The following is a 26,385-nucleotide window of genomic DNA, read 5'->3' on the forward strand; positions in this document are numbered from 1 at the left end:
TGCGCCACCACGGCGGGAAACCGGAACTTCCGCTTTGCCGCCGCCGGCACCCACGCCGCGCGGTGCGCTGGGAAATGCAGTCCCGCTGCCGTCGCTGCCTCACTATCTCTCCTGCCGCGCCCGCAGATAAGGACTACATTTCCCAGCGTGCCGCGCGGCTCCGCGCGGGGGCCGCCGGGAGCTGTAGGCGCGGCGCGGCGGCGGCGAGGAGCGGGCGCTGCCTACAGCCCCCGTGGTGCCGCGGGGCCGACCTTGCGGCCCGGGCGCCGCTCGGAGATGCCGGGGCCGCCGCCGGGGCCGGGGGCAGCGCGGGACCGAGCCCCCCGCCCCGCCTAGCCCGGCTCGGCACGGCCCCGCCGCGGATACGGGGCCCGCGGGAGCAGCCGCGGAGGTCGGTGCCGCCGCCTTGTCCGCGGGGGTCCCGGGAGGGGCGGGGAGCGGCCCCTGTGCTGGGGGTCCCGGGGAGCGGCCGGGGCACGGGGGGGGTCACGGAGCTCGGGGTTCCACCCCCTCAGCCGGTTCCGCAGGCCGTGGGGGGCTCGGGGGTCCCGGGGCAGGGCAGGGTCTGGCTCCCCCCGGTGCGGGGCTGTGGGACCGGGGGGGTCTCCAAGCCGGGTTCCCCTCCCCCGGCCCCCCGGGAGGAGCAGGGGCTGCGTCCCCGGGGCTGCGGGGAAGGGCAGGGCGAGGGCCGGGTTCCCCCGGTGGGACCGCAGGGCACGGGGGTCACGAAGCCGGGGGGCATCCCCCCCCCACCCCCCAGCCGCTCGTGGATCCCGGAGGGTCCCGGGGCCGCCGGTCGCTCTGGGGTCGCGGGGCCGGGCTCCGCTGGCCCCGCAGAGGACACCGAGCGGCGTCCCCGGGTTGGGCTCGTCCCAGCCACCTCGCCCGGGCCGGGGAGGGTCCCCAGAGCCGCCCTTGGCAAACAGGAGCCGCCTCCCTGCCCCCTGCCCGGCCCGGGCGGCTTCTCCCGGCGCTGCGGGGAAATCGGGGCCAAGCCTGGATGAAAGGTGCGGGGCCTGAGGAGCTGGGGCCACGCGAGGGAGGAAATCCTGGTGGATTAGAGCGTCTTTCCTGCCGGCCCCGCAGGGCTCGGGGCCGCTGGCTGCGGGGGCCGAGCGGGAGCGGAGGTGAGGGGGCCGGGGGTGACGCTGCGGGTCGCGTGCAGGTCCTGTCCCCAGGAATGGCCGCCGATGTCCACAAGAAGAAGAGCTGGGAAGTGCCCAACGGGTCCCTGGCACCGGGCGATGGGCAGCAGGCGGAGCGGTCCGAGAGCCCCACGCCGGGGCTGGCGCAGGGCACGGAGCCAGGTATGGGACAGAGCTCGCTGTGGGGGTAAAAGGGGGGAAAAAGCAGCTCCTGGGCTCTCGGGGCAGGGGGACAGGCCCACGGGGGCTCCCTGCCAGCGGGGCCTGTGCCCCGGGTGCCGTGGGATGCGGAGAGGAGCACAGGTTCCCCCTGAAACCCCTTGGCCCTCTCGCACCCTGCGTCCGCCTGCGGCCTCGGTGTCGGGAACGGACGAGCGGAGGCTGCACGGCTGTTGTCGCCAGGGGCCGGCCAGGAGGGAGCCATGTTCGTGCACACCCGCTCCTACGAGGACCTGACGAGTCCCGAGGACGGGGCGGCTGCGGCGCGGGAGCCGGAGGAGCGGTGTGGGGAGCCGGCCGAGGAGACCAGCATGGAGCAGATCAGCAAGGACTTCAGCGAGCTGAGCACGCAGCTCACGGGCATGGCCCTCGACCTGGAGGAGGAGATGAGGCAGAGCAAGGAGGGGCAGCTAGAGCCGTCGCCGCAGACCACGCGCCGCGACTCGGTGCTGTCGGGCAAGGAGGAGGAGGACGTGACCATGGACACGTGGCGCATGCATCGGAAGCACGTCTTCGTGCTGAGCGAGGCTGGCAAGCCCGTGTACTCCCGCTACGGCTCCGAGGAGGCCCTCTCCAGCACCATGGGTGTCATGATGGCCCTGGTGTCCTTCTTGGAGGCCGAGAAAAATGCCATCCGGTCCATCCATGCAGGTACCGCCCCGGGGGAGGGTGTGGGGCAGGGGGGTGTCGTGACCTGCCTGGCCGTGCCTCTGCCACCGTGGGCCACGTTAGGTGTCCCCAGGGGCAGGTTGGTTGCTGGGGGGGAGAGGCTGGGGGAGCCAGGCTTTACAGGTCTGTCCCTGGGGACTCCCTCCTGAGCAGATGGTTACAAGGTGGTGTTCGTCCGGAGGAGCCCGCTGGTGCTGGTGGCAGTGGCACGGACGCAGCAGTCGGAGCAGGAGATCGCCCACGAGCTGCTCTACATCTACTACCAGATCCTGAGCCTGCTCACCTGGACCCAGCTCAACCACATCTTCCAGCAGAAACAGAACTACGACCTGCGCAGGCTCCTGGCCGGCTCCGAGCGCATCACTGACAACCTGCTGGACCTCATGGCCCACGATCCCAGTTTCCTTATGGGTGCCGTGCGCTGCCTGCCCCTGGCCGCCAGTGTCCGGGACGCTGTCAGCACCAGCCTCCAGCAGGCCAAGGCCAAGAGCCTGGTCTTCTCCATCCTCCTGTCGGGGAACCAGCTGGTGTCTCTTGTGAGGAAGAAGGATCAGTTCCTCCACCCCATTGACCTCCATCTGCTCTTCAACCTTATCAGCTCTTCTTCCTCCTTCCGGGAGGGTGAAGCCTGGACTCCCATTTGCCTCCCCAAGTTCAACTCTAGTGGTTTTTTCCATGCCCACATCTCCTACCTGGAGCAGGAGGTGGACCTGTGCCTGCTGCTGGTCTCCACAGACCGCGAGGACTTCTTCACCGTCTCTGACTGTAAGCGGCGCTTCCAGGAGCGCCTGCGGCGGCGAGGGGTGCACCACGCTCTGCAGGAGGCCCTGCGCACCCCCTTCTACAGCGTCGCCCAGGTGGGCATCCCCGACCTCCGGCACTTCATCTACAAGTCCAAGAGCTCGGGGCTCTTCACCAGGTGAGGCCCTCGGGGAACCATCGGGCCGAGGCGGTGGCGTGGGGTATGGAGCAACCCTTCTCCTTCAATCCCCTTCTCCAGGGGGCTAACGGGGTGCTGTGTTCCTGCAGCCCCGAGATTGAGGCACCCTACGTGCTGGAGGAGGAGAAGGAAAGGCTCTTGGGGCTCTACCAGTACCTCCACAGCCGGGCTCACAACTCTTCACGCCCCCTGAAGAACATCTACTTCACAGGCCCCCGTGAGAACCTCCTCGCGTGGGTAAGCACCGTCTGCAGGGTGTGGGCAGTCTCCTCTGGTCCTGCCTGGGCCGGTGGCACAAGACACACCAGCTCTGTGGTCCCCAGGAGGCCCTCAGATCATGCACGGTCCCTCTGGGGGCCAGCATGTCCCCCTGCGCCAGGGACAGGCGGGGATGGCAGTGGGGGCTGCGCTATCGGGAACTCCTGTGGAGAAAACCCACGCTGGGAGCAAACCCTGGGGTTCAGTCCCCCCACGTCTGAGCACACCAGGTGCCATGCATTTAGGGACCCCATTGCCACCCCGTGTCCCTGTCCTGGAGCCCCCGTGCCCACTGATTTTGTCCAAGGGGGAGGATGTGGTGCCAGCCCCCAGTGGGACGCAGACGCGTGCCCAGCGTGCGCCCTGTTTTCTCCCCCAGGTCACGAGCGCCTTCGAGCTCTACATATGCTACAGCCCCCTGGGCACCAAGGCCGGCGCCATCAGCGCTGTCAACAAGCTCATGAAGTGGATCCGCAAGGAGGAAGACCGACTCTTCATCCTCACCCCCCAGACGTACTGACGGGCGTCTCCCAGGGCACGGTGCCCGCCGGGGGAGCCCCCGCTGCGGGGGGAGCCTGGGCTGCGCGGCCAGGGGAGAGGGCGCAGTGGGACCCCGGAGCGCGGGGAAACCCACCCGCGGGGCTGAGTGTTAGCGACGGGGCGCGCGGCTGCTCGGGGAAGGGCTGAGTGGGACTCCTCTCACCCGCAGGTGATGCCTCCTGCGCGGGGGCCGCCTTTCCTCTGCAGCTCCCGGCTCCATCCCTCATCGCAGGGGTCCTGGAGCGGGACTGCCGGCTCCCTGGGTCACTGGAGGGGAGCCGAGCCCCCGATCCTGCTGCCTGTGCCTGGCACCCTCCTCTCTCTGCCCCCTGCGGCTGTGCCGAGGGTGCGGGTCCCCGGGAGAGACGTGGCAGCGCTCGGGGGACCCCAGTGCTGCTGTGTGCACGGAGCGTGGGTGACGCCACCCAGGTGGGGGACAGGGCTGGCCCGGTGTCGGTGGTCCCGCGGCCCCTCGGCATCCGTACCTGCCCGGGCCCTTCCCGCTGAGGCTGGGACAGGGGTGTGGAGTCCCTGCAGCTGCTGGCGAGGGCAGCGGGGTCCGGGCTCCCCGTGGGAACACAGCAGCCCCAGCGACACACGGGGCCACCCATCAGGGTGCTTGTGGGCTCATGGTGCTGGCTCCTGGGCTACAGACCCCAAAGGGACGGCTCAAAGGCAGCCCCTGCAGATCCTGCTGGTGCGGGACCCCCAGCCCAAGGAGGGCCCTTCCCCTTGGTGTGGGGGCTCCTGCCCTCCAAACTCAGCCCTCGCTGAGCTTGCTGCACGGGGGCCACCTCTTCCCACCATCCCTGGGTGCAGGTTTGGGGCTGAGCACCCACAAACACTGCGGTACCACCCAGCCCCGTGTTTTGGGGCTGTGCCGAGTGCTGTGCCGGGTGTTTGAGGAGGGGCAGAGCCACCACCGAGACCCTGAGGGAGCCGGGAGGGCGCTGGCAAGGAGCCGTCAGGGCTAGCGGAGGGACTGTGCTCCCATATTTATGCTCCTGCCAGATTGTAATCGCTTGTTGTTGCTCATAAACATTATCTGGACCCAAAATCAAGTCTCATCACGTTTATGGGGGTCCATGTGGGTGACAGGCCAGCCGCCAAGTTTGGGATGGGGAGGGTTTGGTCCAAGGGTGGGTAGGGTGCAGTCCATCCCCAGGGCCAGGGAGGCCGCGGGGCAGCTGGGGCTGTGCTGGCAGGAGGCCGGAGCGTGGGAGCGGTGAAAACCCTGGGCCCTGGGCCGGCCAGTGTCGAAACCGAGCGGGAGGAAGGAGCCGTTGGGTGAGGCGCGTGGCCAACGCAACCGCCGGGCCTTGCACAACGCCGGCAGAGCGGAGGCTGGCGCCAGGCGACCGGCACCCCGGCTTTGGAGTGCTCAGCCTCTCCGGGACCAAAGTCCCTCGGCAGCTGGAGGCAGCGCCCTGCTCGGCGTGGGGACCGCGGCCCCGTCACCCCGGAACAACAGGGCGCTGGGAGGACAAATCCGGGATGAAAAGCATCTTCCTTCGCCCTTGGGAACAGCAGCAAGAGGCGGCGGCGCGGGCACCTCCGGCCACCGCGGGCAGCCTTGGTGCGGGCAGGAAAAAGGGACGCCAGGCAGAGAAGGGGGGCGGCCGCGATGAGCCCCACGGCCACGCGGGCAGAGCTGGGAACCCCCAGGAGGACTGGAAGTGAGTGGGGAGCGGGGACCGCGCGTCGGGGTGGTCAGAGCCCCTGCCACCCAGGGCAGCGGGTCAGGGGCTGCGGGAGAGGGTCCGATGGTGCTGGTTGTGCCTCCCACACCCTGGGACACCCACACGCCCCAGGATGCCCAAACCCCTCGAGATTCCCACACCACCTGCACCCCCTGGGATGCCTGCGCACCCCAAGATTCCCGCATCCCCTGGGATGCCTGCACCCCCCAAGATTCCCGCATCCCCTGGGATGCTGCACCACCCAAGATTCCTGCACCCCCCAAGATTCCTGCATCCCCTGCACCCCCTGGGATGCCTGCACCCCCCAAGATTCCTGCATCCCCTGCAGCCCCCAAGATTCCTGCACCCCCTGCACCCCCCAAGATTCCTGCATCCCCTGCACCCCCTGGGCTGCCTGCACCCCCCAAGATTCCCGCACCCCCTGGGATGCCTGCACCCCCCAAGATTCCTGCATCCCCTGCACCCCCCAAGATTCCCACATCCCCTGCACCCCCCAAGATTCCTGCAGCCCCCAAGATTCCCGCATCCCCCTGGATGCTGCACCCCCCAAGATTCCTGCATCCCCTGCACCCCCCAAGATTCCTGCACCCCCTGGGATGCCTGCACCCCCCAAGATTCCCGCATCCCCTGCACCCCCTGGGATGCCAGCAGCCTCTTCCCATCTCAGCTCATCCCCCCGCGATGCCCCAATCCCCCCTGGCACCTCGGCTTCCCCCTTCTCCCTCCGTGTCCCCGGGGCTCGGATCATCCCCCTATCGGTGCGGGGAGCCCCTCCCGGCCGGGGGCAGGCCTGTCCCGCCCCGTTCCTCCCCGTTCCTCCCCGTTCCTCCCCGTCCCGTCCCGTCCCAGCCCGGCAGCGCCCAGGTGAGCGCACGGAGACGCGCACCGACGGGATGGGTGGGGGGGGGTCCCCTTTCCGGGGGGGTTTATCCCCGTTCCCCGGGGTCCCCTGTCCCCACCGCTGTGCTGGGGGGCTGGTAGGGGTCCCCAAGACCAGGAAGGGGGGGTTGGTGCGGCCGGGGCTGCCCGGCATCACCCCGTTCTTGCCCGGCCGGGGGGGACCCGGGTGATGCCGGGTGATGCCGGGCAGCCCCGGCCGCACCTTGGGGTCCTCACCTGGGCGCAAACCATGAACCCCTTTCTTCTTTACCTTGGCAGGTGTAAAGGTGACCCGTCCGGCCCCGCTGAGCGTCGCCGGTGACCCCCTTCGCAGCATGTGGCCGTGGTGCCGCACGTGGCTCTGGCTGGTCCTCCCTCTCCTGGATGCCAGCGCCTGGCAGTGCCCCCGCATCCCTTACAGCTCCACCCGCAACTTCTCCGTGCCCTACGCTCTCCCCGGCCTCGACGCCCGCAGCCCCGTGCAGAACGTGGCCGTCTTCGCCGACCCCACGGGCGCGGCCGCGATCTTCGTGGCCGTGCGCAACCGCATCCTCGTGGCCAGCCCCGCGCTGCGACTCGTCTCCCATCTCGTCACCGGCCCCACCGGCAGCGCCGACTGCGACGTCTGCCGCCTGTGCCCGGACGCAGAGGATGGCCACGAGGACACGGACAATGTCCTGCTGCTGCTGGACCCGCTGGAGCCGTGGCTGTACAGCTGCGGCACGGCGCGGCACGGCCGCTGCTACCAGCACCAGCTGGAGGTGCGGGACGGCCAGGTGGCCATCGCCACCACGCGCTGCCTGTTCTCGACCACGGGGAACAGCCCCGCGTCCTGCCCCGACTGCGTGGCCAGCCCTCTGGGCACCAGCGCCACCGTGGTGGCCACCTCCTACGCCTCCTTCTTCTACCTCGGCTCCACCGTCAACAGCAGCGTGGCGGCGCGGTACAGCCCGCAGTCGGTGTCCGTGCGCCGGCTGAAGGGCACCTTGGATGGCTTTGCGGACGACTTCCAGTGGCTGACGGTGCTGCCGCCATACCGGGACAACTACACCATCCGCTACGCGCACTCCTTCGCCGACGGGGACCACGTCTACTTTGTGACGGTGCAGCCGGAGCGCCCGGGCTCAGCCGCGTTCCACACGCGCCTGGCGCGGCTCAGCACCCACGAGCGCGACCTGCGCCGCTACCGCGAGCTCGTCCTCGACTGCCGCTTCGAGTCCAAGCGGCGGCGGCGGCGGCGGCGCGACGGCGAGGAGGACGCCGAGCGGGACGTCACCTACAACGTGCTGCAGGCAGCCCACGCCGCCCGCCCCGGTGCCCGCCTGGCCCGCGACCTCGGCATCAACGACACCGACACCGTGCTGTTCGGCGCCTTCGCCGAGAGCCACCCGGAGAGCCGGGAGCCGCGGGAGAACTCGGCCGTCTGCGCCTTCCCCCTGCGCCTCCTCAACCAGGCCATGGAGGAGGGCATGGAGAAGTGCTGCGGCACCGGGCACCCGGCACTGCCGCGCGGGCTCAGCTTCTTCCAGCCGGTGCAGTACTGCCCGCACAACGTGAGTGCCCGGGGTGCTGGGGGGCGGCCGGGAGGGGGATCTGGGGCTCGGGGAAGCGCTGGCAGCGCGGGGCGGGCTGGGGTTGGGTTGGGCAGGGGCAGAGCGGAGTCACCCCGGTGCGAGGCAGCCCCGCCGGCCGCCCCACAGCAGCCCCCGTCACACCAAATGTCAGGGGGGTGATGGGGATCCTGCTGTGCTCCCCGCCCTGGGCACCCAACGCTTGCCGTGGGCGCGTGTCCCGGCACACGGGCACACCGCCGCCTGGCACACACTGCGCCAACGTCCTTCTCCTCAGCGTGGCTGCCCTGGGCTCTGGTCCCCGCTGGTGGGCACCCTCTCCAGCCTTTATGTCCGCAGAGGGGACAGGGAACCCCACGGCCTGGCTGCTCCCCAAACAGGGGTGCACGGGGTGCCCCGTGGCTCCCGTCTGGCTCCCCGCCCTGGGACGCCGCCTTCTCTGGGCAAATAAACTTGCAGGCGGAAGCGCAATTAGTCAGCGGCGTTTCTCGTCTGCGGCTGCCGTGGGGCAGGAACGCTGTGTGCCGCCGTGGGGCTGTGCGCCCAGGGACAAGCCCCGGCACGGCTGGCACAGGGCTGGGCGGGCACCCAGCAGAGCCCCCCGGCAGGCAGGGAGCACCCGTGACACGAGTTTCGGAGTTCTCGGGCTCGGGGCGAGGCCGAATCCCTCCTCTTCCCACGCGGCGAGCAGCCAGCTCAGCGCCGCTGACTCACGCGCCCGTGGGGCGAGCGGGGAGGGGACCCCCAGTGTCCACGGGGACCCCTCGGGGTTCACTGCCCCCCTCCTCCCGCACCGAGCCCGGGGTGAGGGACCCTCCGCGCGGAGCCAGCTCCGTAACCACATCCAGCTGGGGCGGGAGGCGCGGGCAGGCTCCGACACGCACGAGGAGGGGCTGCAGATGGTGGTTGTTTGCCCAGCATTTTCCCAGCCTGGAAGGGAGTTTGGGGAATGAGGCGCTGCCTGGAGCACCGGGGGGCTGGGGCGGTGCCCCCCGCGGGTCGCGGGGCCAGGCTGGCCTCGAGCCTCGCGCTCCACACGCGGCTGCAGGTGAACCTCTCGGCACCGGTGACCGACACCAGCTGCTGGGACCAGCCCACCCTCGTCCCCGCTGCCTCCTATAAGGTGGATCTGTTCAACGGGCACCTGGCCGGCGTCCTCCTCACCTCCATCTTCGTCACGGCCCTGGGGGACGTCACCGTGGCCCACCTGGGCACGGCAGAAGGACGCGTCCTGCAGGTGGGATGGGGGGCTGGGTGAGGCGGGGGGCGCGGGGGGCGCAGGGAGCGCTCAGTCCCTGCTCTGCCCGCTGCAGATGGTGCTCCAGCGCTCCAGCTCCTACCTCCACACCTTGGCCAACTTCTCTCTGGGGGAGCCGGGGCCGGTGCGAGGGGCTCTGGAGCCGCAGGGCCGCTCGCTGTTCTTCACCGCCGGCACCAAGGTGAGTGGGGGGCTCAGGGAGCGCCGGGGCGGGCGCTGAGCACCGCGCGCGTGTCTCACTGCTGCTCTCCGTCCCCAGGTGTGGCACCTGAACGTCACCGGCCCCGGCTGCCGCCACTTCTCCACGTGCCAGCGCTGCCTGCGGGCCGAGCGCTTCATGGGCTGCGGGTGGTGCGGGGACGGCTGCTCGCGCCACCACGAGTGCGCCGGCCCCTGGGTGCAGGACCGCTGTCCCCCCGTCCTCACCGACGTAGGTCTGCGCCGCCTTGGGCACGGGAGAACGGGGTGGGACCTTCGCTCCAGGTGGAGCCCCTTCCCCACGCTGGGTGCCGTGCCCTGGGGAGGGGGCTTCTGGACTGGGAATGGTCCGTGGGTGCTCAGGGGCGACGCGGGGGCCTGTCCCGCAGTTCCACCCCCGGAGCGCCCCGCGGCGAGGCCGGACGCGGGTGACGCTGTGCGGCATGACCTTCCGCTCCCACCCGGACCCCGACGGCCGCCGCGGCCCCTCGGGCACCACCCGGGTGACGGTGGGACCGCGAGGCTGCGCCGTGCTGCCCGAGGAGAGCCGGAGCCACAGGTGGGCAGCGGCACCAGGGTGGGGAACGCAGGGGACCAGGGTGGCCCCAGCACTGACCCCACCACCGCCCCACAGGCCCCTGCCCAGCGCCCGCCGCAAGGACTTCGTGGACGTGCTGGTTTGCGAGCTGGAGCCGGGGGGCCCGGAGGCAGCGCAGGGTCCGGCCGACGTGGTGCTCACCGTGGAGGAACCCGCTGGACCCTCCAGCTTCCGCGTGCAGGGCTCCGCCACCCTCCGCGGCTTCGTCTTCGTGGTACGGTCGCCCCTCCGGGCAGGGTCTGGGGTGGCGCTGGCTCAGCCGCCCACCCACCGACCCCATCTCCGCGCAGGAGCCCCGCGTCAGCGCCCTGCACCCCCCGTTTGGCCCCCGGGGCGGCGGCACCGAGCTCTCGCTGCACGGCACCCACCTCTCGGCCGGGAGCAGCTGGCGGGTGATGGTCAACGGCTCCGCGTGCCCCATGGCCGGGCAGCCCAGGTACAGCCCTGTGCCGCCGCCCCGGGCACGGCGCGCTCCTGGTGTGAGGGTGGCACGGGGACAGTCCCGCTGTCCCCTCCTGCCAAGGCCACCGTGTCCCCAGGGAGGGCGACAGGGCGATCCAGTGCACGGCTCCCACTGCCGCTGGCCTGGGACCGGCCGGGGTGATGCTGTGGATCGACGGCGAGGAGTTCCCGGCGCCCCTGCCCTTCCAGTACCGCCCCGACCCCTTCGTCTCGGCCGTCGTCCCCAGCTGCAGCTATGAGTGAGTGTGGGGCCCTTCCCCTGGGGGGGACACCCCCGGCATCCCCACCACCCCTGCCGGGGCTGGAGGAGGCGCTGGGAGCACAGGTGCCCCAGGGACCGTGGGAATCCCGTGGGCTGCATGCGCCCCTGGAACCGTGTGCACCCCAGGGATCATGTTCATCCCTGGGGCTCCTGTGGGACCAGGTTAGCTTTGGGGACCACGTGCAACCTGGGGACCACGTTATCCTTGGAGACCACGTGGACCCCAAGGACCACGTTATCCTCGGGGACCACGTGCACCCTGGAGACCATGTGTCCCTCAGAGACCGTGTTAACCCCTGGGGACCATGTGCACCTCAAGGGCCACGTTCATCCTGGGGGCCACGCGTACCCCGGAGACCACGTTAATTTTGGGGACCGTGTGCACCCTGGGGACCCCACACGCTCCCGGGCCCACATGTGCCTCAGGGACCCCATGCCCCCCGCGCCCTGCCTGCCACAGGGGCTCCGTGCTCACCATCCTCGGCACCCACCTGGACTCCGTGTATCGTGCCAAGATCCGCTTCGAGGCCGGCGGCGTGAGGACGGAGGCGTCGGTAAGTGTCGGGGCAGGAGGTTTTCCCTCCGTGCTGCCCGGGCAGCCCGTCCCCAGCACCCAGCGTCCCCCACCCACAGGACTGCGAGGGCCCGCGGGAGCCGGGGCGGCTGCTGTGCCGCAGCCCAATCTTCCCCTTGGAGACCAAAGCGGAGACGGCGCTGGGGAACCTGAGCGTGCTGCTGGACGGCCCCGCCGCCCGCTGGCTCTTCCGCCTGCGCTACTACCCGCGGCCCAAGGTGTTACCCTGGGAGCACGAGGGCGGCCGCCTGCGCCTCAAGCCCGGCGACGACGAGATCAAGGCGCACGTAGGTGGGGCTGGCGGGGAGGAGGGGGTCCCGCCGCGCGCAGCCCCCGCCTGAGGGTGCCGTGTCCGCGCAGCAACTGGGACTGGACGCCGTGGCCAACTGCGTCAACGTCACCATGACGGTGGGCGGCCAGCGCTGCCACCCCACCGTGCTGAAGAACGAGGTGATGTGCCGCCTGCCCCGCGAGCTGCGCCTGCCCCCGGCCGGGGCCCCCGTGGAGGTGAGACACCCCCAGGTGAGCGACCCCGCGGCGGAGACCCCCGCCCCGTCCCGCTGACCCCCCGCTCCCCCAGGTGTGCGTGAGCGGCACCTGCGAGGCGCTGGGCTGGGTGCTGCCCGCCGCCGCCTCGCTCGACCTGGCCGCCAGCCTGGCCCTGGGCATCAGCCTCACCTTCCTGGTCTGCTGCGTCCTGGCCGCCGCGCTGTTCCGCTGGCGCTGGAAGAAGAGGAGAGGTGAGCGCCGCGCTCGCCGGGCGCTCCGCTGCCCCCCGCGCCCCCGCTCACCCGCTGCCGCCCGCAGGGACCGAGAACCTGGAGCTGCTGGTGCAGCCCGGCCGCAGCGAGCCCCCCGCCACCACCCAGCGCCCCGGCGTCGACTACAGGGAGGTGCTGGGTAAGTGGGGTCACCACGGGTGCAGGGCGTGCCGTCCTCTCCCCTGAGAATCATACAGCCCTTGAATCATAGAATAATGTAGTTGGAAAAGATCTTTGAGATCATCGAGTCCAACCATCCCTGTCCACTGCCGAACCATCCCTGAGCACCTCATCTGTCTGGCTTTCAAACCCCTCCAGGGATGGGGGACTCCATCACCTCCCCAGGCAGCCTCTGCCAGGGCCTGAGAGCCCTTCCCATGGAGAAATCTTTCCTAATATCTAATCTGAACCTGCCCTGACACAACCTGAGTTTGTTCCCTCTTGTCCTGCCATTTGGGATCAGAGCCCAGCACCCCCCTCCCCACAACCTCCTTGCTGGGAGCTACAGAGAGCAATGAGGTCTCCCCTCAACCTCCTCCTCTCCACACTAAACAGCCCCAGGTCCCTCAGCCTCTCTCATGACCCCTTTTCCCCAGACCCTTCCCAGCCCCATTCCCTTCTCTGGACTCGCTCCAGCCCCTCAATGTCCTTTACACTGTGAGGGCCCCAAACCGAGCCCAGGATTTGAGGTGCAGCCTCACGCGGTGCCGCCGCCTGTCCCCGCAGTGCTGCCCGCGGCGGGCAGTCCCAGCCCCGCGGCACCGCGGGCGCGATCGGCCGGTGCCGGCGTGGCGAGCGGCGGGTCCCCGGTGCCCCTGCTCAGGACCACGTCCTGCTGCCTGGAGGACCTGCGTCCGGAGCTGCTGGAGGAGGTGAAGGACATCCTCATCCCCGAGGAGCGCCTCGTCACCCACCGCCACCAGGTCATCGGCAAAGGTGACGCCGCACGCCGGGGCGGCTGTGGCATCGCCCGCTCGCTGTGCGCAGCACCAGCCTCACGCCACCCGTCTCCGCAGGGCACTTCGGCAGCGTCTACCATGGCACCTACAGCGACCCGCTGCTGGGCGACCTCCACTGCGCCGTCAAGTCCCTGCACCGTGAGTAACGCCTGCTCCCACGGCACAGTCCCACGGCACGGTCCCGCGGCACAGTCCCATGGCACAGTCCCATGGCACGGTCCCATGGCACAGTCCCACGGCACAGTCCCGCGGCACAGTCCCACGGCACGGTCCCGCGGCACAGTCCCACGGCACGGTCCCGCGGCACAGTCCCATGGCACAGTCCCATGGCACGGTCCCATGGCACGGTCCCACGGCACAGTCCCGCGGCACAGTCCCACGGCACGGTCCCGCGGCACAGTCCCATGGCACAGTCCCATGGCACGGTCCCATGGCACAGTCCCACGGCACAGTCCCACGGCACAGTCCCATGGCACAGTCCCATGGCACAGTCCCACGGCACGGTCCCATGGCACAGTCCTACGGCACGGTCCCGCGGCACAGTCCCATGGCACAGTCCCATGGCACAGTCCCACGGCACGGTCCCATGGCACAGTCCTACGGCACAGTCCCGCAGCACAGTCCCACGGCACGGTCCCGCGGCACAGTCCCACGGCACGGTCCCATGGCACGGTCCTACGGCACAGTCCCACGGCATGGTCCCATGGCACAGTCCCACGGCACGGTCCCATGGCACAGTCCCATGGCACGGTCCCACGGCACGGACCCGCAGCCCGGCACAGCCCACAGCTTGTCTCTCGGCAGGCATCACGGACGTGGAGGAGGTGGAGGAGTTCCTGCGCGAGGGCATCCTGATGAAGAGCTTCCACCACCCGCAGGTGCTGTCGCTGCTGGGCGTGTGCCTGCCCCGCCACGGGCTGCCCCTCGTTGTCCTGCCCTACATGCGCCACGGCGACCTGCGCCACTTCATCCGCGCCCAGGAGCGGGTAGGGGGGCACCCCGGGGGGGGGGGGCATGGGGGAAGGTCCCCTCGCTCACTGCTCCCGCCCCACAGAGCCCCACGGTGAAGGAGCTCATCGGCTTCGGGCTGCAGGTGGCCCTGGGCATGGAGTACCTGGCCCAGAAGAAGTTTGTGCATCGGGACCTGGCGGCGAGGAACTGCATGTGAGTGCGGCTGAGCCCTCCTCAGCCCCACCGGGGGTCACCGGGGGTGGGATGCGGGGGACGCTGCCCCTGCCCCCCTGAACCCGCGTCCCGCAGGCTGGACGAGACGCTGACGGTGAAGGTGGCCGACTTCGGGCTGGCACGGGACGTGTTCGGCAAGGAGTATTACAGCGTCCGGCAGCACCGCCACGCCAAGCTGCCCGTCAAGTGGATGGCGCTGGAGAGCCTCCAGACCCAGAAGTTCACCACCAAGTCAGACGTGGTAGGTGCCCTGTCGCTTGTCCCCATGCCCTGTCGCTCATCCCTGTGCCCCGTCGCTCATCCCCGTGTCCCATTGCTCATCCCCGTGTCCCATCGCTCATCCTCATGCCCCATCGCTCATCCCTGTGCCCCGTCACTCATCCCCGTCCCGTGCGCCCCACGCTGCTCTCTGCCCGCAGTGGTCCTTCGGGGTGCTCATGTGGGAGCTGCTGACGCGGGGAGCATCGCCGTACCCCGCCGTGGACCCCTACGACATGGCCCGCTACCTCCTGCGCGGGAGGCGCCTGCCGCAGCCCCAGCACTGCCCCGACACCCTGTGAGTCTCACCAGGGGTGGCTGAGGGACCTGGGAGGGCTTTGTGTGCCAGAGGGTGCTGAGCCCCTCGCGCCGAGGAGGACATTGAGGGGCTGGAGCGCGTCTTGGGGAGGAAACGCAGCTGGGGAAGGGGCTGGAGCCCAGGGGCTCTGGGGCTGTTAACCTGGAAGAGGCTGAGGGGAGACCTCATTGCTCTCCGCAGCTCCTGGAGAGGAGGCTGGAATGAGGTGGGCGCTGGGCTCCTCTCCCATGTAACCAGCGACAGGATGAGGGGAACCGGCCTCGAGTTGTGCCAGGGGAGGTCCAGATTGGACATCAGAAAGAATTTCTTCACCAAAAGGGCTCTCAGGCCCTGGCAGAGGCTGCCCAGGGCAGGGCTGGAGTCCCCATCCCTAGAGGGCTTTAAAAGCCGGGCAGATGAGGAGCTCAGGGATGGTTCAGTAGTGGACAGGAACGGTTGGGTTGATGATCTCAAAGGTCTTTTCCCACTAAGCGATTCTCTGGTTCTGTGCGCGGGGTCCGGTGGGGGTGCCGGTGCTGACGGGGGTGTCTGGGCAGGTACGAGGTGCTGCTGAGCTGCTGGGCGCCGGCGCCCGAGGACAGACCGTCCTTCTCGGGGCTGGTGGGCGAGCTGGAGCGCGTCCTGGCCACGCTGCAGGGCGAGCACTACGTCAACCTGGCCATCACCTACATCAACCTGGAGCGCGGGCCACCCTTTCCCCCTGTCCCGTCGGAGCCGCGTGGCGAGGAGGAGGATGAGGAGGAAGAGGAAGAAGAGGATGACGAGGCTGTGTGCTGATGAGGTGCCCTGCACCGTGGCGGCTCCAGGACCCTGCTCTCTGGGCACGGTCCCCGAGGGGGATGCAGCTGCACCCGGCGCTATGGGGCACCCTCTGTGGTGCTGGGAAGGTGCTGGGTGCTGTGGGGGCTCCCCATGGCTCACGCTTGGACACTTCTGGGGGTCCCAGGCTCAGCCCCACAACCTGGGTGCCATGGGGCACAGGCTCAGCCCCACAGGCTGCGTGGGGCACAGAGCTCAGCCCCACATTCTGCGTGCCAGGGGGTGCAGAGCTCAGCCCCGCAACCTGGGTGCCTCATCCCCGCAGCGTGAGGCTGTGTTGTGGGCTCTGGCTCGGGCGCAGCGATGCTGTGGGATCCCATGGGGTTTCCAACCCCTCGACTGCGCGTTTCTCTCATTAAAACCTGAGTTTCTTTGTCCCCAGGGCTCACGCGGTCTGCGGGGCTCCAGGTTTCTAGCTCACAGGAGAAGGAGAAGATGATTTTGGAGAGAAGGAGAGGCCGGCGATGGGCATCGCCCCTGGGTGCACGTCCAGAGGAGCCTCCCCGGCAGCGCGCCCTGCACACGCAGCACTTTCAGTGTTTTATTTGGGGAAAGCGCTGTCGTTAGCAGGGATTAATTATTAAAATCAGAGCCATCTATAAAACATGAGCGGCTGCCGGCACCCGCGTTTGGCACCGACGTTGCCATCAGGAGCTCGAAAGCGCCGAACGGCGCTTTCGAGCTCCTGATGGCAACGTCGGTGCCAAACGTGGGTGCTTGACGTCTCAGGGCACCCCTGCACCCTCTTGGGGCTCTGCTGGCTCCTAGGGACCCTTGGAGATCTTTGCTGGTCTCTGAGGAGCTTTGGTGGCTCTGGAGAGCCTTGATGGCCCCTTGGGAAGCTTCAGTGGATGCCTGGGAGCTCTTGCTGGTCTCTTGAGGAATTTCAGTGACCCCTGGAGAGCTCAGCTGGCCCCTGGGGAGCTTTGGTGGCCTTTGGGGAGCTTCAGGGGACTCTTGGGATGCTTCAGTGGACTCCCATGGTGCTGGTGGCCTGGGTTCCATGTCCTGTGTGGTGGGGCCGTGGGAGGGTGCCCCGTGCCACCTCCAGCCTGGACGGGGACAGAGATGCCCTCGCCCTCTACCTGGGCCGGTTCCTGGGGTCCCACGGGGTCTACATTGGGTGCCGACCCCCTGTACCTGGGTGCCCCCATGGCTACCCTCCAAGGCCACGTAGCCACCTCCCTCGACGCCTTCGGGGACATGTGGGGTGGCTGCTGCTCGCCCCATCGGGGGCTGGGGCGGCCGACGGAGCCTGCACCCCCTTTCTCCCCCCCCCCAGCCCCCCAAAAGCGGGTGGGGTTCATTGGGCCCCGTTGCCGGGCCGACGCGCGCAATGATGCTGAGTGCCTGGCGGTTGCCATGGCGACGCTGAGCACGCAGGGATGCGCGTGGCGCTTGAGTCACGGGCACGCTGCACCCCCCACTGCGCCCCAGCACCCCCCAGCACCCCACTGCACCCCCAGCACCCCACTGCACCTCAGCACAAACCATTGCACCCCGCTGTGTCCCTAGCACCCCACCGTGCCCCATTGCACTCCATGGTGCCCCCAGCACCCCACTGCACCCCACTGTGTCCCCAGCACCCCACTGCACCCCCAGCACCCCACTGCACCTCACCACAAACCACTGCACCCCACCGCCCTGCCCTGCACCCCGTTGCATCCCCTGCACCCCACTGAACCCCGCTGTGCCCCGCTGCCCGTGCCGGTGGGCTCCCGGGGCGGTGTGTCGGGGCTCAGCGGAGCCCGTTCCCCAGCGTGGGGGCGCGGGGCGGGCGGTGTCGGGGCGCTGGTGCCACGAGCCGTGCCGGGCACCTGCCGGGTAATTGCACGTTGCGCCCCAGGCTCCTGCGAGGTGCAAAGATTAATAACGGCGCTGCCAGCCGCTGTGATTAAACTCCTGATTAGAAGCTCAAACTGCCGCGTCCCGCTAATTCCCCCCACGTGCCATTAATTACCGGGCGCAGGTGATGAGGGGCCCGGGGCTCGGGGGGCTCGATGCTGTGCAGGAGATGGGTGCGGGGGTGCCCAGGTGCCTCGCCTTGGGGTGCTGGCCACTGTCCCCATGCGCAGAGCGCAGAGACTGGCTTTGGGGACACTGGTGTGTGCTCTGCTGCACCCCCAGGCTGGGGGCAGGATTGAAGGCACTGGAGATGCTGATTTCTTGCCCCTTTCTCACCCCTCGGCCTGGGCTGTGGGGCTCGGGCAATCGCCACACGGGGGGAGCAAGGGGGGCTCTGGCCCCACAGCTCGGGAAGGCGGCTGAGGGAGGGTGCCTGGCTCCCATGGGATTGTGCGTTTGCCTGTGTCTTCACGGTGCCTTTTAGTGCCCTCGAGGGACAGACGCCCGTGATGCTGAGCACACACACTGCTCTAGGAAGAACCTTCTTCCATCCCACCCTACACCATCTATCCCATCCATCCCATCCCATCTATCCATCTCATGGGATGAGATCCCACCCATCCCATCCCATCCCATCCCATCCCATCTCATCTCATCCTATCCCACCCCATCCCATCCCACCCTATGCCATCTACCCCATCCCATCTATCCTATCCATCCCATCCTGTCCATCCCATCCCATCCCATCCCATCCCATCCCATCCCATCCCATCCCATCCCATCTATCCTATCCATCCCATCCTGTCTATCCCATCCCATCCCATCCCATCTATTCTATCCATCTCATGAGATGAGATCCCAGCCATCCCATCCCATCCCACCCCACCCCGTCCTGTCCCATCCCATCCTGTCCCATCCCATCCCACCCATCCCATCTCATCCCATCCCGCCCCATCCCATTCCACCCTATGCCATCTATCCCATCCCATCTATCCTATCCATCCCATCCTGTCTATCCCATCCCACCCCACACCATCTCATCCCACCCCATCCCATCCCATGCCATCTATCCCATCCCATCTATCCTATCCATCCCATTCTGTCTATCCCATCCCACCCCATCTCATCCCATCTATCCATCTCATGGGATGAGATCCCACCCATCCCATCCCATCCCATCCCACCCATCCCATCCCATCCCATCCCATCCCATCCCATCCCATCCCATCCCATCCCATCCCATCCCACCCCATCCCATCCCATGCCATCTATCCCATCCCATCTATCCTATCCATCCCATTCTGTCTATCCCATCCCACCCCATCCCATCCCATCTATCCATCTCATGGGATGAGATCCCACCCATCCCATCCCATCCCATCCCATCCCATCCGCTCCCGCCGGGCGTGGCGCGAAGTTTGCAGGTGACGTCACGAGGGGGCGTGGCCACTGTGCCGGAGGGGGCGTGGCCTCCCAGGCCCCGCCCCCCAACTCTCCGCGCCGCGCGCGGGGCCGCTCGGACCGACGGCTGCACCCAAGGCGGCATCGGACCCTCTCGGCTCCGCTCGGCTCCGCTCGGCTCGGCTCGGCTCCGCTCGGCTCCGCTCGGCTCAGTCCGGCTCGTCTCGCCTCCACCGGGCTCGGTTCCCCTCGGCTCGGTCCTGCTCGGCTCGGTTCCCCTCGGCTCGGCTCGGCTCGGCTGGGCTGGCCCCGGCGCGGGGCGCGGCCCCCGTTTGCGGTCGGAGAGGGGAGCAGGTGAGCGCGGCCCCGGGACGGCCCCGGGGGCTCCGTGGGACACTCGCCGGCCCCGGCACCGCTGCTCCCCGACGGCTGCGCCCCCGCCCCGCCGGGCACGGCCACAGACACAGCCCGGACCCCCCGCGCCGCCCGGACCGGGCATCCCCGCACCGCACCCCGCACCGCACCCCCCGTGCCTCCCACATCCCCGCTCTCCTACATCCCCTTCCCTCCCGCATCCTTCTCTCCTGCATCCTTCCCTCCTGCATCCTTCCCTCCTGCATCCCTCCCTCCCGCATCCTTCTCTCTGCATCCTTCTCTCCGCATCCTTCCCTCCTGCATCCTCTCCTGCATCTTTCTCCTGCACTCCTTCTCTCCCACACTCCTCCCTCTCACACACACCCTCTTTCCTCTCTCCGCTCTCCCTCACTCCCCCTCTCCTTCTCTCCCTTTTCCCCCTCTCCCCCTCCCTCTTTCCTCCCTTCCCCTCTCTCCCTCTCCCTCTTCATCCTCTCTCCCTTCTCCCTCTTTCCCCTCTCCCCTCTCCTCCCCGCTGTGCTGTGGGGCGCAGGCTGCCCCCCCGGGGGCCGTGGGGCTGGGGTCTCGGAGCGGGGGCCCCGTCCCGGCTGGTCCCCCACGCTGGGGCCCGGGTCCGGCTGGGGTGATGCCCCTTCCCGGCACATCCTCACCCCGGGGCTGGGGGGTGGGATGGCAGCGGGACCCCCGCACGGAGACACCCAGGGTGGACGTGGAGCTGGAACGGGGGTGCTGGCCGGTGACACCCCTCGCCGTGGGGCAGAGCCGGGGCTCGGGGGGCTGGCGAGGGCTGCGTCATCCCTTGGTGCCACCCGTGCCCGGCCGCCCGCTTCCCCGCTATTGCCTCACGCCGCTGTTGCTTCCAATCCCAAATTAGATGCTTTGAGACGGGGACGACGGCGATGCACCCAGCACCCCAGGGAGGGAGCGCTCGCCCCTTCACCCACGCCTCACCCGGGTGCCACGCTGTGGGGCCCCCGGTGTGGGGCGGGTGCCAGCCCCCCCGTTGTGGGGTCCCCTGAGCCCCCTGAGCCAGCCGGCGCTCAGCCTCAGCAGGATGGTCCCCGCTAAACCGACGGGAGCTAATTTTCTAAGTGCAGCTTAGCTGGCAGAGGCGGCGATGAAATCCCAATCGCCTTCCCAGCTCATCCTGGCACCCCGCCGGCAGCCCCCCCACAGGCCACCCCTGTGTCCCCTGCCCCGTGGCACCGAGCCCAGGGCGGCCCGTGTCCCCCTCGGGCAGCGCCGGTGGCGTGGCAGAGCTGGCACCGCGTGGCGAGGGGACACGGAGGTGCCAGGCAGGGCACGCTTCTGGGGAGGCTGTTGGGCTGAGCTGGAAAGCATCACCCGGTCTGCGGCATGGGGCGGGTGTCCCAGGGCTGCACCCTGAGCGGGACGAGGACAGGAGGGGGCCAGGTGTGGTGTGAGACAGGAGCACCTGTCCCGTGGGCATCGCTCGGGCAGGCACAGAGGCAGGTGAGCCCCGAGGGACGGAGGCAGGAGGGAGCAGCGCCCCGTTCCCTGCTTGCTGCGCCCACGTCCCACCTGGGGTTGGGGTCAGTCGCCCCAGGGAGCGCTCGGGCGTGCGCCCCGGGTGCTGCGGCCGCCCCGCCGTCCTCCCGGGGCCCGGGCGGCAGCGATGGGGCCGAGTGCCTGCAGGTGGGTCGGGTGCTGCCGGGTGCTGCCCGTCCCTGCCCCCTCCGAAGGAGGATGTGCCGCTTTCTGCATCTCCAGCTCCCATTGCCATAGCAACAGCCTCGGCGCTTGGTACCCGGGATGCCGGCTCCCGCATCCCGCGCTGCCATCCTGCCCGCAGCCCTCGCCACCTGCCCTGGGCGATGCCAGCGCGGCACGGAGAGGCTGGCACGGCGCAGCCTGCTCCTTCGGGAGCCGTAGCAGCAGGTGATGGTTTCCTTCTAGGATCCATCACCATCCTGACGTGGGGCCCTGCTTGGGCCCATCCTGGGGGGGCCCAGGGAGCCCTGTCTTCTTCTGAGCCATCCGAAAATAACATCAGTTGAAACTTCCTCCTGGTAACAGGGTGGGAAAGAGAAAAATAGCCGCTTTGTGTTATTTCTTGCTGAGGAGCTTCCAAGCAGGGTCTGGTTTCCAGCGGGTCCCGGCAGGAAGGCTAAGGGGCAAAACATTCCTAAAGGGCTGGAGGAGCCAGCGGGTGCTGGTGCTGGTGTCCAGCCCACGGCCGGTGGCAGGAGAGGGCCCGTTCGCCTCCCCAGAGGGTGCCCTGGGCTCTGCGCTAGCCCTGGCTACTTAATAAATCATTAGTGACCCACAAATGAGAGCTGGAGGGTCTGGCGGCCCCGGCCCTGGCAGGGATGGATGCATGTCGGCGGGGATGGACATAGCTGCCTGCAGCACCAGGGAGCATGGGCAGCCACCACGCTTCGTCAGGTTTTACATTAATTAGTGCGGCTCGGCGGGTCTGGCAATGGGGGGGAGGGGGTGCCGGGGCGCTCACTGCTCTCCCTGCCCTGCCAGCACCGGGCCCTGCGATGCCGTTTGGCTGCGTGACGCTGGGAGACAAGAAGGATTATAACCAGCCGTCCGAGGTGACCGACAGATATGACCTGGGCCAGGTCATCAAAACGTGAGTTGGACCCCACGGGCTGAGCCACAGCGGGGGCTGCGGGGGGCTGCTGGGGGCCCTGTCCCCTCGGACACACGGGGCGCATTTTAGGGTGGCCGTCCCCAAATTCATCCATCCCCTCGCGTTCACCACGGGCTCCGAGGGAGGCAGCAGGGCTACCCCCCTGCTCCTCGTATCCATCCCCCCTGCTCTTCGTATCCATCCCCCCTGCTCTTTGTATCCATCCCCTCTGCTCTTCGTATCCATCCCTCCTGCTCTTCGTATCCATCCCCTCTGCTCCTTGAATCCATCCCCTCTGCTCCTCGAATCCATCCCCCCTGCTCTTCGTATCCATCCCCCCTGCTCCTCGTATCCATTCCCCCCTGCTCCTCGAATCCATCCCCTCTGCTCTTCGTATCCATCCCTCCTGCTCTTCGTATCCATCCCCTCTGCTCTTAGTATCCATTCCCCCTGCTCCTCGTATCCATTCCCCCCTGCTCCTTGAATCCATCCCCCCTGCTCCTCAAATCCATCCCCCCTGCTCTTCGTATCCATCCCCCCTGCTCCTCGTATCCATCCTCCCTGCTCCTCGTATCCATCCCCCCTGCTCCTCGTATCCATCCCCTCTGCTCCTCGTATCCATCCCCTCTGCTCCTCGTATCCATCCCCCCTGCTCCTCGTATCCATCCCCCTCCCGGCAAGGTCTGTGTGGATTGCAGCAATCCCGCACCACGCCGGCTCCCCGGAAAGCGTGAGGTCTCTGCTCCAGCCAAGGACAGGGTGACTGTTGCATAGTGGGGCGCGGATGCTGCACCCCAACTTCTGTTGCCGTGCGGAGGGAGCTGTTGGGAAGCGCTCGGTGAAATGCAGCCCCTGGATGCAGCCACCCGACCCCAAAACACACAGCAGGAATTTTTCCATCAGCTTCCAAAACACCAGGAACATTTGGCCATGGGTCTCGCCTGGCCAGGGGACACTGGGTGGCACCGGGGACCTTTTTGGGTTCTTCAGAGCTCAGCTCCATCCTCCGAGCAACCTGTTCCGAAGTGCCTGGGTCCCGGTTCTCCAGCACCTGGGGCAGTGACCAGGAAGGTTTTGGCACAGCTTGAGGGGTTAGAAAGCCCAAGGCTTTGCCGGAGCCCCCGGAGCCCCCCCAGGCTCCTGCCCGGCCCGTGGCCTCCAGCACCATTAATAATAGAACAGAAAGCTCGCAGCATCCCTGGGCAGCCGCTCCCGGCTGTGGCGCTGACAGGATTGCCGGGGCGCGCTGCTCGGCACGGGCGGCTTGGCAGCAGGTCCTGCCCCAGCTGCTGCGGGGAGGGGGCTGCTTCTTCATCAGCAAATTTCCCCCCCTGCTCTATCAATTGGTTATTCCAGATCGATTCCTTCTCGCTGCCCTGTTTTTGATCCCATCTGCTCCGCAGAGGTTGTTAGCCGCAGGTCCACTCCACGCTTGTGGCATCTCCCGTTTCCGCGGGGTTGAGGGGTGGGGGCTGAGGGGCTGGGGACCCCCGAACGCCCCCAACTTGGTGGTCCCTGGGGTGGGAGCGGTGACGGCTGCGGGCGCCCTTCCAGGGAGGAATTCTGTGAGATCTTCCGCGCCAAGGAGAAGACGACGGGGAAGCTGTACACCTGCAAGAAGTTCCTGAAGCGGGATGGGCGGAAAGTGCGGAAGGCGGCCAAAAACGAGATCATCATCCTCAAAATGTGCGTGCTGGGGGGGGGCTCCCGCACCAGCAGGCAGAGCAGGGACCCTCACTCACCTCCCCGTCTCTCCGCAGGGTGAAGCACCCCAACATCCTGCAGCTGGTGGACGTCTACATCACCCGCAAGGAGTATTTCATCTTCCTGGAGCTGTAAGTTTGGGGCGCGGGCGGCTGGCCGGGGGTGTCCCCGCTGGGGTGGGTCTCGGCAGAGCTGCTGTCGGCAGGGCCACCGGCCGGGAGGTCTTCGACTGGATCCTGGATCAGGGCTACTACTCGGAGAAGGACACCAGCAACGTCATCCGGCAGGTGCTGGAGGCCGTCGCCTACCTGCACTCGCTCAAGATCGTGCACAGGAACCTCAAGGTGGGTGGCGGGGGGTGGGAGCACCCGTGGGGCTGGTGTGCCCCCCACCCCGGCGCTCACGGCCCCCACACTGCAGCTCGAGAACCTGGTGTACTACAACCGCCTGAAGAACTCCAAGATCGTCATCAGCGACTTCCACCTGGCCAAGCTGGAGAACGGGCTCATCAAGGAGCCCTGCGGCACCCCCGAGTACCTGGGTGAGCGAGGCAGGGCTGGGCAGTGCTGCCAGGGCCCCAGCATGTCCCTGCTGCTCCCAGCTGTGCCAGGGACCCGTGCTGGGGGCTCCCATCGCATCCCTCCTCATGGTCACAGGTGCCCCTGGCAGGTCCCTCCTGCTCCCCATCAAGCCAGGACCGATCTTGGGTGTTCGCAGTGGGTCCCTCTCGCTCCCCATCACCCCAGGGTGGATTCTAGGTGCTCCCAGTGGGTCTTTCTCTCTCCCCATCACCCCAGGGTGGATTCTAGGTGCTCCCCGTGGGTCCTTCCCACTCCCCATCACCCCAGGGTGGATCCTAGGTGCTCCTGGTGTGTCCCTCCCGCTCCCCATCACCTCTCCTGTCCCTCACAGCTCCGGAGGTGGTGGGGCGGCAGCGGTACGGGCGGCCGGTGGACTGCTGGGCCATCGGCGTCATCATGTACATCCTGTGAGTGCGGGGTGAGGGCCGGGGTGGCTGCAGGGGCTGGGGGCCGTGGGCCAGGCTGAGTCCCCCCACCCTGTCCCCCAGCCTCTCGGGGAACCCCCCTTTCTACGAGGAGGCAGACGAGGACGACTACGAGAACCACGACAAGAACCTCTTCCGCAAAATCCTGGCTGGGGACTACGAGTTTGACCCCCCGTACTGGGACGACATCTCGCAGGCGGGTGAGCCCGGCCCCGGGGGGGGAAAACACGGGGTCCCACGTTGTCCCCCCCGGCGCTGACATCTCCCCCTGTGCCCCCAGCCAAGGAGCTGGTGACGCGGCTGATGGAGGTGGAGCAGGACCAGCGCATCACGGCAGAGGAGGCCATCTCCCACGAGTGGTGAGGGGCGGGGGGCTGGGTGGGGAATCGGGGGGGACCAGCGCGGGATGCTCACCCCTTTCCACCTCCCCAGGATCTCCGGCAACGCCGCCTCCGACAAGAACATCAAGGATGGCGTCTGCGCCCAGATCGAGAAGAACTTTGCCCGGGCCAAGTGGAAGGTGGGTGCGCGCCCTCCGTGCCTCAGTTTCCCCTCTCGTCCAAGCCCATCCCCTCATGGCGGGGCTGTCAGCCGAGGGGCAGCCAGCCCCTGCATCCCAGCAGTGGGGACCGGGCGCCCTGGCGAGGGGCTCGGGGGCCCCACACCCACGCTCCCCCACTTCTCCCCGCGCAGAAAGCCGTGCGAGTGACCACGCTCATGAAGCGCCTGCGGGCGCCCGAGCAGACGGAGTCGGCACCGGCACCGGCCACCAGCGCTGCCACCAGCGCTGCCACCGCCACCACCACCACCGCCACCGCCACGGACACTGCGGCCCCCGCGGCCCCCGCGGCCCCCGCCACGCCGCCCGCCGCTGCGCAGCCCCCAGCTCCCGCCACGCCACCCGCCGCCACGTGTAACGGCGACGGGGCAGCCGCCGCGGCCACCACCGAGGCCACCACCGAGGCCACCACCGAGGCCCCCGGCGAGCAGGCGGGCTGAGCGCGGTGTCCCCCGCGCCCCCCTGTACATAACCCCGGCATGGTCCCCCGCGCCCCCCGCCTGCACCCCCTTTTCTACGCGCCCCGACGGAGAGCCAGCCGCGGGGCAGAGCCCTGCATGGAGCCCTCCTCCCCGGCCCCCAGCCCCTCCCGGCCCCCTCGGTGGCTTTGCCGGTCGCTCTGTGCCCCTTTCGCTCTCTCAGTCTGTCCCCCGCTCCCGTCCCCCCGGGGATGCCCAGAGATGGGGGCACACAAGGCCCCACGGGGCTGGGGGCATCGTGCGGGACCCCCGGGACGATGCGGGATCGCGCTGGGGGCTGCGCGCGACGGAGAGGGGACCCTGGCGGGCAGAGCACCCCGGCGCCCCTTCCACCCGCGTCGCAGGGGGCGAGGGAGCACGGGGGCAGCCGCGCGGCCCCCCTCGCGCCGTGTCCGGAGGATCCCAGCGGCCCCCACGCCGCCCCCGCTCCCCCCTCTTGCAGCTGCATGTCCGCGGGGTCGCCCCGCGCTGGATCTCTGGCAAATAAAGACCCCGCTGAGGACAAACTGAGACAGCACCCGTGCCACCCGCCCTGTCTCTCTGTGTGACGGGGGCCTCGTGTGCCAGGCACGTGCTCCACGTGCCAGCAGCACACGGCGAGGCTCCTGCCAGGGCTCAGCCGGGGGGAGCTCCAGGCTGGAAGGGGCTGGCAGGGGAGGCCCTGGGGTGCCGGCTGAGAGCAGCTGAACGGAGCCAGCAGGGGCCCAAGGGGCCAAGAGCTCCTGGCTTGGACCAGCGGGAGCAGGGAAGGGATCGTCCCCCTGCCCTCGGCGCTGGGGAGGTCACACCTCGAACCCTGGGGTCAGCGTTGGGCCCTCGCTCCAAGAAGTGGAGCCGGAG

At 68.7% G+C, this 26,385-nt stretch overlaps 4 protein-coding genes across 6 annotated transcripts in view; 3 read left to right on the forward strand and 1 right to left on the reverse strand.

The window, feature by feature from the left end:
• The window catches only part of LOC138725082 (semaphorin-3D-like), a 112,721-nt gene that overhangs the window by 80,746 nt on the left and 5,590 nt on the right, over positions 1 to 26,385 (reverse strand). The gene's annotated exons all lie outside the window — the stretch shown is intronic.
• On the forward strand, positions 211 to 4,828 carry MON1A (MON1 homolog A, secretory trafficking associated). 2 transcript variants are annotated; one of them, XM_069865754.1, is made up of 6 exons: positions 211 to 391; positions 1,166 to 1,307; positions 1,548 to 2,015; positions 2,187 to 2,952; positions 3,063 to 3,210; positions 3,611 to 4,828. In XM_069865754.1, the coding sequence occupies exons 2-6, from the start codon at positions 1,181 to 1,183 to the stop codon at positions 3,749 to 3,751; spliced, it is 1,650 nt and encodes a 549-aa protein (XP_069721855.1). In that variant the 5' UTR covers positions 211 to 391; positions 1,166 to 1,180; the 3' UTR covers positions 3,752 to 4,828. The 2 variants fall into 2 exon arrangements, with proteins under 2 accessions (XP_069721855.1, XP_069721854.1); XM_069865753.1 differs by lacking the exon at positions 3,063 to 3,210 and having other exon boundaries at positions 315 to 391.
• MST1R (macrophage stimulating 1 receptor) lies at positions 5,136 to 15,952 on the forward strand. Of its 2 annotated transcripts, none has more exons than XM_069865595.1 (21): positions 5,136 to 5,447; positions 6,630 to 7,903; positions 8,970 to 9,158; positions 9,235 to 9,360; positions 9,439 to 9,609; positions 9,767 to 9,936; positions 10,012 to 10,189; positions 10,266 to 10,411; positions 10,515 to 10,676; positions 11,160 to 11,253; positions 11,333 to 11,560; positions 11,634 to 11,780; positions 11,854 to 12,013; positions 12,081 to 12,173; positions 12,761 to 12,970; positions 13,051 to 13,131; positions 13,798 to 13,979; positions 14,048 to 14,157; positions 14,254 to 14,419; positions 14,598 to 14,734; positions 15,292 to 15,952. In XM_069865595.1, exons 1-21 carry the CDS (start codon positions 5,396 to 5,398, stop codon positions 15,530 to 15,532), a joined length of 4,317 nt encoding a protein of 1,438 aa, XP_069721696.1. In that variant the 5' UTR covers positions 5,136 to 5,395; the 3' UTR covers positions 15,533 to 15,952. The 2 variants fall into 2 exon arrangements, with proteins under 2 accessions (XP_069721696.1, XP_069721697.1); XM_069865596.1 differs by lacking the exon at positions 5,136 to 5,447 and adding an exon at positions 6,319 to 6,335.
• CAMKV (CaM kinase like vesicle associated) lies at positions 19,061 to 25,521 on the forward strand. The gene is made up of 11 exons (XM_069865606.1): positions 19,061 to 19,174; positions 21,689 to 21,797; positions 23,352 to 23,483; positions 23,558 to 23,632; positions 23,707 to 23,845; positions 23,922 to 24,042; positions 24,414 to 24,489; positions 24,571 to 24,707; positions 24,788 to 24,866; positions 24,940 to 25,027; positions 25,201 to 25,521. The coding sequence occupies exons 2-11, from the start codon at positions 21,703 to 21,705 to the stop codon at positions 25,504 to 25,506; spliced, it is 1,248 nt and encodes a 415-aa protein (XP_069721707.1). The 5' UTR covers positions 19,061 to 19,174; positions 21,689 to 21,702; the 3' UTR covers positions 25,507 to 25,521.

Source organism: Phaenicophaeus curvirostris, chromosome 11 (assembly GCF_032191515.1).
Source record: "Phaenicophaeus curvirostris isolate KB17595 chromosome 11, BPBGC_Pcur_1.0, whole genome shotgun sequence".
Classification (NCBI taxonomy): Eukaryota; Metazoa; Chordata; class Aves; order Cuculiformes; family Cuculidae; genus Phaenicophaeus; species Phaenicophaeus curvirostris.